This window comes from Labrus bergylta, chromosome 3 (assembly GCF_963930695.1).
Source record: "Labrus bergylta chromosome 3, fLabBer1.1, whole genome shotgun sequence".
In the NCBI taxonomy this organism is placed as follows: domain Eukaryota; kingdom Metazoa; phylum Chordata; class Actinopteri; order Labriformes; family Labridae; genus Labrus; species Labrus bergylta.
The window spans coordinates 5,958,330-5,971,989 of NC_089197.1; the positions used below are offsets into that span (position 1 = coordinate 5,958,330).

Consider the following 13,660-nt stretch of genomic DNA (forward strand, 5'->3'; position numbering starts at 1 on the left):
GCCATAGACTGTAAATATTACGGTGTAGCCTTACCATTATTACCATAATGTACAGTGTAGACTTACCATTACTACCGTAATGTACAGTGTAGCCTTACCATCATTACCGTAATGTACAGTGTAGACTTACCATTAGTACCGTAATGTACGGTGTAGACTTAACTTCAGCTAGACAAAACATCTCGAGATGATGCTACTTTTTCAAGATCACTGGACTCATACTCTGTTCTTGCACATTTACATTTAATATTCCTGTTTAAGACTAGTAATGCTTAGTTAAATCCTGGTTGTATATATATTCACATTCTTATTTTTGATATTTTCAGTGCTTATTTACTTTGTATTTAATATTATATTGTGTTTAGATTGCTAACATTGTGTTTTTTGCTCATATTGTGTGTTTGGACAACCTGCTGCTGTAACTCCACAATTTCCCAGTTTGGGATCAATAAAGTAATTCTATTCTATTCTATTCTATTCTATTCTATCACGTCGTTTATTGAACTGTTCATCGTTTAGTAATAGAAGAAAATGCAATTGAATCCATTAAATTGAAAAATAAATCAACGTTATAGTCAAATGTAAACGTGTTCTGCTATCTGACTGTAATATTTACAGCCTCTTGAAGCTCCTCCTTTTTTTCCCATCATCCTTTTCGGCCGGGAGAAGAGCAGCACAGTCAGGCTAGGCTATCTGACGTTAGCAGTAAACAGCTCTCACTCAGAATAAAATATTAAACTTTAATTTGTCTCCACGATGAAAGATGTCGGCGGGTTCCTCAAGCAGCAGCAGAGCAGCAGCTCCACGCCGGAGATGGCTGCCGAGTGGCACACGTTGGAGGAGTATTATAACAAAAGGTAAAAGAAGATAAAGCGCTAGCTCTGTTCAGCTAACGCTAGGCTAGCTAACGGAAGCTAGCTCATTCATTGGGAATGAACGCTGAGTCATGCGCGGCGCTAGCGTTAGCCTAGCTGTGGCTAATAATGTTAGCCTCAAGTTTCCTGAAGATGTGAAGGGAAAACACGCATTATGTTATATTTAATGTTTACATTTACCACATTTAGGCAAACATGTGAGGGGCTGATGCTTTAAACGTCATGTTACATTTTATGTTCACTGTTTGTTTCTGAGTTTTATGAAGTTTGGGAGAGTTTTCAGTCACGACATCAGAATGTAAACTGACCACAATAATAATAATAATAACAAAGATAGAAGTCCTACTAGACCTCCTGTGTGTCAGGTGAAGTCCTACTAGACCCCCCAGGTGAAGTGTTGTAACAGTCTGTGTGTCTGTGTGTCAGGTGAAGTGTTGTAACAGTCTGTGTGTCAGGTGAAGTGCTGTAACAGTCTGTGTATCAGGTGAAGTGCTGTAACAGTCTGTGTGTCAGGTGAAGTGCTGTAACAGTCTGTGTGTCAGGTGAAGTGCTGTAACAGTCTGTGTATCAGGTGAAGTGCTGTAACAGTCTGTGTGTCAGGTGAAGTGTTGTAACAGTCTGTGTGTCAGGTGAAGTGTTGTAACAGTCTGTGTATCAGGTGAAGTGCTGTAACAGTCTGTGTATCAGGTGAAGTGTTGTAACAGTCTGTGTGTCAGGTGAAGTGCTGTAACGGTCTGTGTGTCAGGTGAAGTGTTGTAACGGTCTGTGTGTCAGGTGAAGTGCTGTAACGGTCTGTGTGTCAGGTGAAGTGCTGTAACAGTCTGTGTATCAGGTGAAGTGTTGTAACAGTCTGTGTGTCAGGTGAAGTGCTGTAACAGTCTGTGTGTCAGGTGAAGTGTTGTAACAGTCTGTGTATCAGGTGAAGTGCTGTAACAGTCTGTGTATCAGGTGAAGTGCTGTAACAGTCTGTGTATCAGGTGAAGTGTTGTAACAGTCTGTGTGTCAGGTGAAGTGCTGTAACAGTCTGTGTATCAGGTGAAGTGTTGTAACAGTCTGTGTATCAGGTGAAGTGCTGTAACAGTCTGTGTATCAGGTGAAGTGCTGTAACAGTCTGTGTATCAGGTGAAGTGTTGTAACAGTCTGTGTATCAGGTGAAGTGTTGTAACAGTCTGTGTATCAGGTGAAGTGCTGTAACAGTCTGTGTGTCAGGTGAAGTGTTGTAACAGTCTGTGTATCAGGTGAAGTGCTGTAACAGTCTGTGTATCAGGTGAAGTGTTGTAACAGTCTGTGTATCAGGTGAAGTGCTGTAACAGTCTGTGTGTCAGGTGAAGTGTTGTAACAGTCTGTGTATCAGGTGAAGTGCTGTAACAGTCTGTGTATCAGGTGAAGTGCTGTAACAGTCTGTGTATCAGGTGAAGTGTTGTAACAGTCTGTGTGTCAGGTGAAGTGCTGTAACAGTCTGTGTATCAGGTGAAGTGCTGTAACAGTCTGTGTATCAGGTGAAGTGCTGTAACAGTCTGTGTATCAGGTGAAGTGTTGTAACAGTCTGTGTATCAGGTGAAGTGTTGTAACAGTCTGTGTATCAGGTGAAGTGCTGTAACAGTCTGTGTGTCAGGTGAAGTGTTGTAACAGTCTGTGTATCAGGTGAAGTGTTGTAACAGTCTGTGTGTCAGGTGAAGTGTTGTAACAGTCCGTGTGTCAGGTGAAGTGTTGTAACAGTCTGTGTGTCAGGTGAAGTGCTGTAACAGTCTGTGTGTCAGGTGAAGTGCTGTAACAGTCTGTGTATCAGGTGAAGTGTTGTAACAGTCTGTGTGTTTTTTAACCTTCAGATTGTGGCATCAGTTGACTCTGAAGCTGACAGACTTCGTTAAGGACCCCTGCTTCAAAACAGGAGATGGACTCATACAGGTAACATCAGTCACACCTGTTCACACCTATTCACATCTGTTCACATCTGTTCACACCTTTTCACATCTGTTCACGCCTGGTTACATCTGTTCACACCTGTTCACACCTGTTCACGTCTGTTCACGTCTGTTCACGTCTGTTCACACCTGGTTACACCTCTTCACACCTGTTCACATCTGTTCACACCTGGTTACGTCTGTTCACACCAAATAGAATATAATGTCTCGCACACACCTGCCGAACACACACACACACTCTTGCCTCGTTCTCTCTCTCTCCTCACTCGCTCCCCCCACCCACACACATGCGCACTGAGCCATTCAGAGACAGACATACCCTGCTCGTATAACAGTGGTTATTTGTCTAAAATTTAAAAGCCATAAATCCTCCAGGGGGCCTCGTTTGTGTACCATTCAGAAACGTCCCCCATCCTCTTCTGCACCTCACTGTCCTCGTCATCGGCTGTCTCTGCTCTCGCTGCCCCTACTAACGGGTCAAAACGATACGGATCTGGAAGTCTGTGGTCGTACTCTATTTGAGAGTCTACAGGAGACTCTGGAGGAGAGAAGTCTTCCACTTCAAATGACATTTCCTTGGCACACGTGCCATTGCTGCTTATGGAGTCGTCGCTCATGGCTAAATAACCTAGCTAAAGTGTGTGTGGGGCAAACATTGTATCATGTTGCGGCTGATAACGGCACGAAGGAGTGAGTGGGCGAGTTTATGAGGGTAAATATGGGGTTTAGTTACCCTTTAAAGTGCCAAAGCTTCTACTTACTTTTATCTGATGTACAAATATCTTATATTAGTTTTTCACTATAATCTAGCAGGGTGCTGCAGGGGTCAGTGCTGTTGCCATGACACTTAATAACCTTTGTGTGTTTGTGTTTCTCTCCCAGCTGTACGATAATTTCCTCAGCGACTTCGAACACAGGTGAGAGAAACGTGGCTCCCATCTAACACCTGGTTATTCACCGCTTCCTCTTTCTTTACATTTAAAAAAAATATTTCCTTTCTTTCTTTGCTTTGTCATCAGAATCAACCCGTTATCCCTGATGGAAATTATACTGCATGTTGCCCAACAGATGAAAGGTAAGAATGGCGTGACGCTTTCCTCTGCTCGATCTAGATTGTCATGTTGTTGTTTTTTTGTGCCTATAAAAATTGTTTCTGTATGCAGATCCTAAAGATGCCATCACTTTTCTGGAGAAGACCAAAGACAAGGTAAACTTAAAGAAACCATCATCATAGATTTATTGTGCAGACATTTAACTGAAACTGGTCGAATAAGGTGGCCATCTTTGATTGGCCATCATGTCTCTTAAAGGAGATCTATTATCCTCACTGTCAGCATTGAGGATGTCAGTCTGGGACCTGTTGAGTAGCGTTAAGAGATGTGTAGCTCAAAAACTATTCATGTATCAGATACTGGCGTCAGTAAGATCCCTCATTTCATTCTCCGCCTGAAACGCTTCATTTCAGTTACTGTCTCTTTAAGGCCCGCCCACCGCCACTCTGTAGAAGGAAAAGGATGTGAGCATGTGCTGGTAACATCTACTGGCCTGATATGTATCATGCAGCGGGTTTAGTGTTTGCAGAGTTGTGTGCACTATGTTAATCAAAAGGTTGTCGTCTGAACGCGACCCCGTTGTCAGAGTGTCGTGTAAACGGCGCCTAACTGTAACGTGTCTTTGTCTGTTTCAGGTCAAAAGCAGCGATGAAGCCGCCAGTCTCTGTAAGACGTCCATCGGCAAACTCAAACTGGAGATCAACGATCTTCCTGCAACGAAGGTGAAACATCCTGAACTCTTGAGTTCTTTTTATGCTGCCGACGCTAAACAAGCCGCATGCCTGGTGACCATGGTAACGTGGTCACCCGGCGTGACGTTGACAAAGGACGGAGAAACAGAGAGCACAAAAACATTTCAGCATTCTGTCTTTGCCAATCTTATTTATGTAGTTCAGACGTTGTGCGGGAGTTTGTCTGCAAATGTAAAATGTAAAATAATAATGACCCGACGCCGTTGGCCTCCAGAGAGTCGAGATGTCACGACTATGCACGCAAATTCAACCAATCGCTGCTAATTCTGAATTCTACATTTTCGATAAATAGAAACAAATAAAGACTTTAGAAAAATGTAACTTTCTCTGAACAAGCTGATTTGGCGTGCCTTTTTTTAAAACCGCTGATTCCATCGGTTCATAAACGGCGCTCTGAACACAAAGTGACGACAGCTCAGCGGGAAAACGATACGACGAGCTGTAAAGAAGCTCTCTTTCTCCTCTCTCTCTCTCTCTCTCAGAAACTCATCGAAGAGGTGGAGGAGATGTTGAATAACCTGCCCGGCGTCACGTCTGTGCACGGTCGCTTCTACGACCTGTCCAGCAAATATTACCGCATCATCGGGAACCACGCCTCCTACTACAAGGACGCCCTGCGCTACCTGGGGTGTGTGGACATCAAAGACCTTCCAGGTGAGCAGAGGCATGATGGGAGAAAGTTCTCTGTGTTAGGTCAGAGCATCCGTCATGTGATCACCTATTTGAAATGTTTCCTCCTCAGAGACGGAGAAGCAGGAGAGGGCGTTCACGCTCGGCCTGGCCGGACTCTTAGGAGAAGGCGTTTATAACTTTGGAGAGCTGGTGAGATTTCAAATCCGCTCTGTGCTCGCCGTCCTGTTGTTTGTCAGGGCTGTTGTTGATGACTCCGTGTGTGTGTGTGTGTGTGTGTGTGTGTGTGTGTGTGCGTGTGTAGCTGATGCATCCTGTGCTGGAGTCTCTGAGGAACACGGACAAACAGTGGCTCATCGACACACTATACGCCTTCAACGGAGGAAACGTGGAGAAGTTCCAGGGCTTCAAGTCGGCCTGGGGCCAACAGGTGAGAACAGGCCGTATAATCAGGGTCCCTCACGGACGGCAATATGTCTTATAAAGTCTTGTTTTTATGAGAGAGGTTTGAAATGTCAGATTTATTAGATCTATGTTTGTCCAGGAAGAAGATATTTGGCTCCGCCTTTTTTTGTGCGGCTGCTTCGAGTGGAAACTCTTTCTACTTTTCCGAAAGACATTATTGACATCACTGCCGCTCTTTTCGAAGTATAAGATATTCCTCGTCTTTTTGTTCTGTACGGATCGTTCCCTGTGCCTACATCACCCTCGCTCCGTGTTCAGACAGAGTAGGATGGCGAGCATCCTTCATTTCTAAAACGACGTAGCAGTGTCGGTCATACAGGAAACGCCTTCTGCCTGAGAAAGAGGACAGGTGGAGGCGGGGCCATGACTCTGCGATTATGTGGTACCTTCACACTCGATCAGTAGTCTGATGTGTTTCTCTGTCCCGGTTGCAGCCTGACCTCGCAGCACATGAGGCCAAACTGATGCAGAAGATCCAGCTGCTCTGTGTGATGGAGGTGAGACCCTAAAAACACCTTTTCTACACTTGGACCTGACGGCGAGTTCACCATGAAGGTTAAAAAAACAAAACATGTCTGCTTTCTCTTCTAGATGACTTTCACTCGTCCTGCAAACCACCGACAGCTCACCTTCACCGAGATCTCTGAGAGTGCCAAAATCCCCGTCAATGAGGTCAGTGCCTTTAACCAGCCGATCGCTAACTGTAGATGAAGCCATGTGGAGTGCTTAGCGTGATCACGGGCGACTCGTTGTAGTACCGCCTGTAAACAGCAGGCGGTGCAGTGTTCTCTATTGAGGTGATGTGAGGGTGAAGTGACGGCGTCTGTCCTGCAGGTGGAGCTGCTGGTGATGAAGGCTCTGTCTGTGGGGCTGATCAAAGGAAACATCGATGAGGTGGACCAGAAGGTGCAGATGACCTGGGTGCAGCCCCGAGTGCTGGACCTTCAGCAGGTTAGTCTGACCTCTCATTTACATCTGATCACAAGTTTAAACGTCTTTGTAACTAATGTGATTTACTGCACGATCTTCGTTCCAACCCTCACCTGTGGTCATGACCTTTGGGTAGTTACCAAAAGAATAAGATCGCAGATACAACCGGCTTCAATTTCGTCTGGAGGGTGTCTGGGCTCCGCCTTAAAGAGAGAGGGGGAGGAGCTTAGAGTAGAGATGCTGCTCCTTCGCATTAAAAGAGGCCAGGTGAGGTGGTTCAGGTATCTGATTAGGATCGTCCTGGTCGCCTCCCTTTGGAGGTTTCCTGGGTACGGCCGACTGGGAGGAAACCCGGGGTAGACCCAGAGTTCTTTGGAGGGATTATATATCCAGTCTGTCCTGGGAACGTCTCAGAATCCCCCAGGAGGAGCTGGAAAACATTGCTGGGGAGAGGGAAGTCTGGGGCGACTTGCTTAGCCTGCTGCCAACGCGACCCAATGTCGGAGAAGCGGTCGCATGATCACAAAGACGCAGCTCAAGTTATTGTTCAATTCTCCATATAAAGTCCATGAAGAGAAATTAATGAGACGACACATTAAAAACACAATGTCTGTTTTATGTTCTAGAGTAACTAAAAGTAGTTAATGCAAGACAGAGAGAGGAGGTGCTGCCCGACTCCGCTGGTCACTCCTAACTCTGAGCCTTTCTCTCCACAAGCTTTATTTACCTAGCAGTAAACGACTGTTTGATTTAAATACCTGCAGAGAATTAGCGTTTATGTACTTCCTGTTTGTGGTTTCAGATTAAAGGCATGAAGGAGCGTCTGGACTTCTGGTGTGGAGACGTTAAAAACATGGCCATGCTGGTGGAACAGCAGGCTCACGACATCCTCACATAAACCCCAACGAGAGATGGGGGGTGGGGGGCGCCCTGCTTCTGTTTTCTATTGTTTTCTACCACATGTTCATTCTCCTGTCTGATTATTACCTACCTGTAAATTACACTGTGGTGTCTGTAACATGATTCTCTGAGACATACAGTCAAATGTGTGAAACATAAATAAATAAAAAATACGTTTAAAGTCTGACTTTTTCTTTTCATTACTTTTTTTTTACGGTAAAGATCACATATTCTGTAAAATCCACTTCCCCATGTTCCTCTAACACTAACATGTGTCTCTAGTCTGTCTACAAACCCCCCAATGATGAGAAAAGTCCATCTTCTACGTCTTCTGCCTGCTCCACTTTTCAGAAAATGTGTGCTCAAACAGGCCGTTTGGAGATTTTCCCTTCGTGACATCACAAAGGGCAGTAACCCCTCCCCCAGGTGGGTGACACTCCCACAGCTAGGTGTTTGTTCTGCCCTGAGTCTGCCTTCTCACCGTAAACAATAGGACATGGAGCAAGAAAGCCTGAGTACACCCAAAGCACTTCCAGGGAGGGGGCGTGGGCAGACACAGCTCATTTACATATTTAAAGGTACAGACACAGAAACAGCCTGTTTTGAGCAGGTCTGAAATAGAGGGGTTTATAGACATGATCAAATACAGGATCAGAGTGGATTTAGAACAAGAAACTTCACACACGTGTTTTGAGGAGACTTATTTACACTGGTTGAAGAGGAGGTGAATATGAGACCTTTTAAAGGAATTATAATTTAAAGGATATAACTGAGGAAGCAGGAACACACAGCTGTCATCAGAGTTTAAAGCTGACACATAAAAAATAAATTGAACAAGTTTTTATCTTTTGCACACGATGTAAACATCTGGTGGGAATAAGTTATCGTCTTGTTTTATTGTGAGCACAAGATACTTTTTGTGTGAGAGATAACTTGTTCATGCAACATAAATATGTTGATTAAGAAAAGATAAACCTTTATTCATCCCTCAACGGATAAATGTAGTGTTACAGCAGCAAAGATTGAGCAGAGACAAAAAAGAGCACAATTAAACTACATTATGCACATAGCATCAGGTCCGGGGTGTGAAGTTTAGTAAATATGACCGCCTAGTTTTTCGGCAGCTCTGGTTCCGGAAGTAAATTTTCCCATTGAAATCCTCCTTTAACATTTGAAAAAAATCATTATATAAGGGGATTGAAGCATGTAACCATGACAACTAGTTACCCCAATACTCGTGACCGTAGTACATTTGATTCGGCGCTTTGAAAAACGAAGAGAAAGGCAAAGGTATAAGACTGTACATCATTTTCGTCCTGAGGCAAGGAACTACCGATCCCACAATCCATTGCGAGTGATATGGCTTCTTCTTAACAGTAACTTTTGTCTTTGTTATCGAGTTTAAACTGTTAATACAAGTGTTGTGCTAAATTGTATTTTTGTGTTATGGTTTATAGAGATTAAATTCACTGCTTTATAACAAAGGTTGTAGATCATTCGCTAAATGATCGCTCTGTTTGTTTACTACAGGCCACCGTAACAGGAGTGTGTTTATTCACTGTAATATTTACAGTCTATGGTTTATTCTGATCAGGGCCACTAGACTGCGCAGGTATTACATGTCATGTTTGATGAATGAGACAGCGTCTGTGTTCTCCTGCTCTCGGTTAATACACAAAGACAGTTCAACAAAGGTCATTAGTACATTTTCTTTCAGCTAACTAACTGTTCGCATTCAGCGCCGAGGGGCGGCAAGCAGTGCCATGGTAACAGTGAGCTCCACCAATCAGAGACATCGCTGTGACACTCTGCGGTCATGGGTAATGTAGTTCTTTTCCCCGATATCGCGAATAAACCATGTTTTTCTTCAAACGAGGTTGATTTCATACGGACTTGTGTCTCCTACAGGAGCATAAACCATAGTTTCACACTCAGGTAGCTCGGGGCCAGTCTACCTGTGATGGTTATGACGTCATGGATAATAATGAAACCAGCTGTGGAGAAAATGAATGGGGTTTTTACTACCGGAAGCACACTGTTGAGCCTGTACCAACAATATAATTATATTTTGCACTCTCTCTCTCTCTATATATATATCTATATCTATATATAGATATATATAGATATATATATATATCTATATATATATATATATTAGCTTTTAGACTTAAGAGGATCTTTGAAGAGCTGAAAATCTTTTCAAATGACGAAAAAATCATGATTATATTCCAAATATTAAGATCCTATAGTGAGGACTTCATTTTAAACATGTTATTATTATGATAAGAGACTCTTCTGTTTAAGTTTTAAATGCAGGACTTTAACTTGTGGACATTGATTTTAATGTTTTATTTAAACATAGTGAAAAGTTCTTTGCAGACCTCCAAGAGTTAAGTGAAATATATATATTTTTAAACTTGAGACTGGACGAGCAAACGTTCGGGTGAGTTAATATGAACACTAATACATAAACACTGAATGACACCAATTAATTAAAACCAGCTGTGTGTGGTTTACCTGTGTTAACGGGTATGTTCATGGTCCCATATTCTGCTTTTTCTGGTTTTATATGCTCTTCAGTGTGTTTTCCAAGTGTCCTGTGCATGTTTAGGCACATCTATGTGCAAAAATTCAAAGTCCGCGGAAACACGGCTTCTCCTACCTCCTCCTGTTAGCTGCAGCATTAGCTGCATGTAACGCTCGGTTCTAGCCCCCCTTGATAAAAATGTGTCAGTGTGACGTCATTGTCAGTGTGAGATCACTGATCTAAGCCCATTGGCTCGTTGTGGCAAGCCCAGCAGCTCATGTTGAAATTTCCGAGACGCGTTCTGAACAACTGACCGATAACGACAGAGCGGATCGGCAGACCAATCAGAGCAGACCGGTTCTGGGTCAACAGAGTGTAGCAGACGGACTCAGAGCGTAGAGGGAGCAAGGAGGAGCAGTACATGAAAACAGGCACTTTTTTAGGACTTTATCTATTGTGAACGTACAAAAGTAGGAACATAGATTAAATATACGAACCCCAAAAAGGACAGAATATGGGCTCTTTAAAAAGTGCATCTTGAGAAAATTACCAACCCTGACTTCAATGTAAAAAATGTAAACAAAGGTGTAAACGCTCTCTTCCATTCAACCATTTAAGCAAGTTGTGTGTATGTGTGTGCGTGGGGCTCATGTCTTTACCTTGTCCTTCAAAGCATGAGTGCAACCCATTCCAATCAGAAACTCCACCACTTCAGACTGTCCGTGTTCAGCAGCCAGCTGAAGAGCTGTCTTCCCTAACTGTGTGTGAGTAAATCCTCAAAGTGTAGAAAAATTGTCAAATAATCAACCACTTAAAATACACTTATAGTTCATATTGTGTACTTTGCTTCGTTCAAAATGACAATGCATGCATTTAGATACTTTGACTTTTATCTGTTAAAACAAACTCAGAAAACAACAGTATGAAAAATACTTAAAAGAGCCCTCAACGACACAGATATAATGTTTAGATCAAGACTTTTTTTATTTTATCAAGTCTTTGAAATTTGTGTCAAATCTTTTAATTAGGTCCAAATGTTTATGTGTGGGAATAAACCGGAGCACCCGGAGAAAAAACCCACGCAGACACAGTGGGAACATGTCGAGTCCTGACACACAGAAACCAGCCGGCTTCTGTAAGTCAGGACTTTCTATGTTCCCACTGTGACTGCTTGGCCTGTTACAGCCTGTGTGTTGGAGGAGGTCGGGTGGGGGGGAGCGGCTGGAGAAGCTGGGATGGTCACATATGGTCCAGCATTTGCTTCTTCTGATGCTTGAATTGGCGGCGATGTTTTGGAGTGCAGGCTTTCTTGATCTTCCTCCATGTAGAGATCTTCTCCTCTGACTCGCACAATTGTTGAAACACCTCCGCTTCCTCCTGCAGCATCTGATCGGCCTCCTCCTGTGCTGTCGGATCGGAAGACAGCTCAGGACACATGTTGGTCTTGTCTTGGTTTTGTAAGCCCTCCTCATGCTGAGGCCTGACCTCCTCTACTTCTTTCTGGAGGCTCTCAGCCCTCAATTCCTCTGGTCTTTGGAGGTCCTCCACCCTCTTCTGCAGTACCTGATCTGTGTTCTCCTGTGCTCTGAGTTCATCAGACAGCTCAAGGCAGCGGCTCTTTGAAATCTCCAGCTGCTCTGCTTTTAAAAGTTCATCACTGATGACCTCTTCCTTCTCCTGCATCAGGGACTCCTTCTCTGCACAGGATGGATCAAAGTGCTTCCTTTCTTCTTTCAGCATCTTGATCTCCTTTTCACACTCAAGTCTCTTATGGTGCTCCAACTCCAACCTTTCCTCCAACTCCTCAATGATGTTCTTGCTGAGCATATCTCTGTCGCACCCTGCTTTGTTCAGATCCTGCTCCTTTTTCAGAAGAATTTTCAACCCTTGTATTTCATTCTTCAGGTCTGCCACCACCTGCCAGTGGGGTGGGCGTCTCTGATGTGATGGGCGATGGGGTCCATACTGGTTGGGCCAGTGGTGCGGCCTCTGGTGGAAAGTTTCGGCTCCTTGCATGGAGTACCTGAAATCATCAGCCCCCGTATTGACTGCCCTGCTCTGGGATCTGTAGTGCTCCATTACTCTTCTCAGATCAAACAGTGTCTTGGATGTAGAACGCTTTGTGGTCTTGTTGAAGTGTCTATCGGACAAAGTTGTATCTCAATGAATCTGTGAACTGTTGAAGTCTCAGAATGAATCTGTGAACTGTGGTTGTCTCAGACTGGTAACTGTGTTTATATGCTGAGATTCTAATTAGCTTTGATGGACCAGAGTTCCAGAATTCTTTTGATGTCTTTATTTTATCAAAACATTCTCTTATCATGACATCATAGCATCATTCAAATCATTGCCTGTTAATTAAACTTAAACAAAATGGCCACCCAAGCATGTACATTTAGCATAACCCTACACTGATCTACAATCCTAAAAGGCTGAAATAAAATATTACCAATATTATGAAAATAAATTAAATAATGTTTCTTTAGTTGTAGCCAAGTAGTGTAATAAAATGTGTTTTGTGATACATATTTTACATTAAATGCAGAGTTGGTAATTTTTCGAAAACTAGCATAGCACGGCCCTCACTTACATGTACAAGCGCCATTGGTCCAGAAGCGGACCTCAGCTCATGCTTTGAGTGTGGGCTCGTGCATTCATGGGGTCGAGAACGATCAGGGAGACGGAGAGGCGTGATTGGTTCATGAGATTGGTACCTCGTGGCAGACATTGGTCAAATTTGTCAGGTACTAAAGACAATTTCCACGTATCTTAAAGGTCCCATATTATGCTTTTTCTGGTTTTATATGCTCTTTAGTGTGTTTTCCAAGTGTCCTGTGCATGTTTAGGCACATCTATGTGCAAAAATTCAAAGTCTGCGGAAACGCGGCTTCTCCTACGTCCTCCTGTTAGCTGCAGCATTAGCCACATGTAACGCTCGGTTCTAGCCCCCCTCGAAAAAAATTTGTCAGTGTGACGTCATTGTCAGTGTGAGATCACTGATCTAAGCCCATTGGCTCGTTGTGGCAAGTCCTGCAGCTCATGTTGAAATTTCCGAGACGTGTTCTGAGCAACTGACCGATAACGACAGAGCGGATCGGCAGACCAATCAGAGCAGACCGGTTCTGGGTCAACAGAGTGTAGCAGACGGACTCAGAGCGTAGAGGGAGCAAGGAGGAGCAGTACATGAAAACAGACACTTTTTTAGGACTTTATCTATTGTGAACGTACAAAAGTAGGAACATAGATTAAATATACGAACCCCAAAAAGGACAGAATATGGGCTCTTTTGAAAGTGCATCTTGAGAAAATTACCAACCCTGACTTCAATGTACAAAATGTAAACAAAGGTGTAAACGCTCTCTTCCATTCAACCATTTAAGCAAGTTGTGTGTGTGTGTGTGCGCGTGTGTGAGTAAATCCTCAAAGTGTAAAAAAATTGTCAAATAATCAACCACTTAAAATACACTTGTAGTTCATATTGTGTACTTTGCTTCGTTCAAAATGACAATGCATGCATTTAGATACTTTGACTTTTATCTGTTAAAACAAACTCAGAAAACAACAGTATGAAAAATACTTAAAAGAGCTCTCAGCGACACAGATA

At 43.4% G+C, this 13,660-nt stretch overlaps 1 protein-coding gene across 1 annotated transcript; it reads left to right on the top strand.

Annotated features, from left to right (window-relative positions):
• The first annotated feature begins 657 nt into the window (after positions 1 to 657).
• psmd13 (proteasome 26S subunit, non-ATPase 13) lies at positions 658 to 7,716 on the top strand. The gene is made up of 13 exons (XM_020657198.3): positions 658 to 857; positions 2,705 to 2,783; positions 3,683 to 3,717; positions 3,820 to 3,875; positions 3,964 to 4,007; positions 4,488 to 4,574; positions 5,087 to 5,258; positions 5,347 to 5,426; positions 5,539 to 5,664; positions 6,134 to 6,196; positions 6,291 to 6,371; positions 6,534 to 6,650; positions 7,432 to 7,716. Exons 1-13 carry the CDS (start codon positions 757 to 759, stop codon positions 7,525 to 7,527), a joined length of 1,137 nt encoding a protein of 378 aa, XP_020512854.1. The 5' UTR covers positions 658 to 756; the 3' UTR covers positions 7,528 to 7,716.
• Positions 7,717 to 13,660: the final 5,944 nt, after the last annotated feature.

Bases quoted from the DNA above. Each gene is read 5' to 3' on its own strand.
- psmd13 (XM_020657198.3), top strand. From the start codon at position 757: ATGAAAGATGTCGGCGGGTTCCTCAAGCAGCAGCAGAGCAGCAGCTCC. The intron at 4,575-5,086 runs GTGAAACATCCT...TCTCTCTCTCAG, and splicing joins ACGATCTTCCTGCAACGAAG to AAACTCATCGAAGAGGTGGA. The intron at 6,651-7,431 runs GTTAGTCTGACC...TTGTGGTTTCAG, and splicing joins GAGTGCTGGACCTTCAGCAG to ATTAAAGGCATGAAGGAGCG.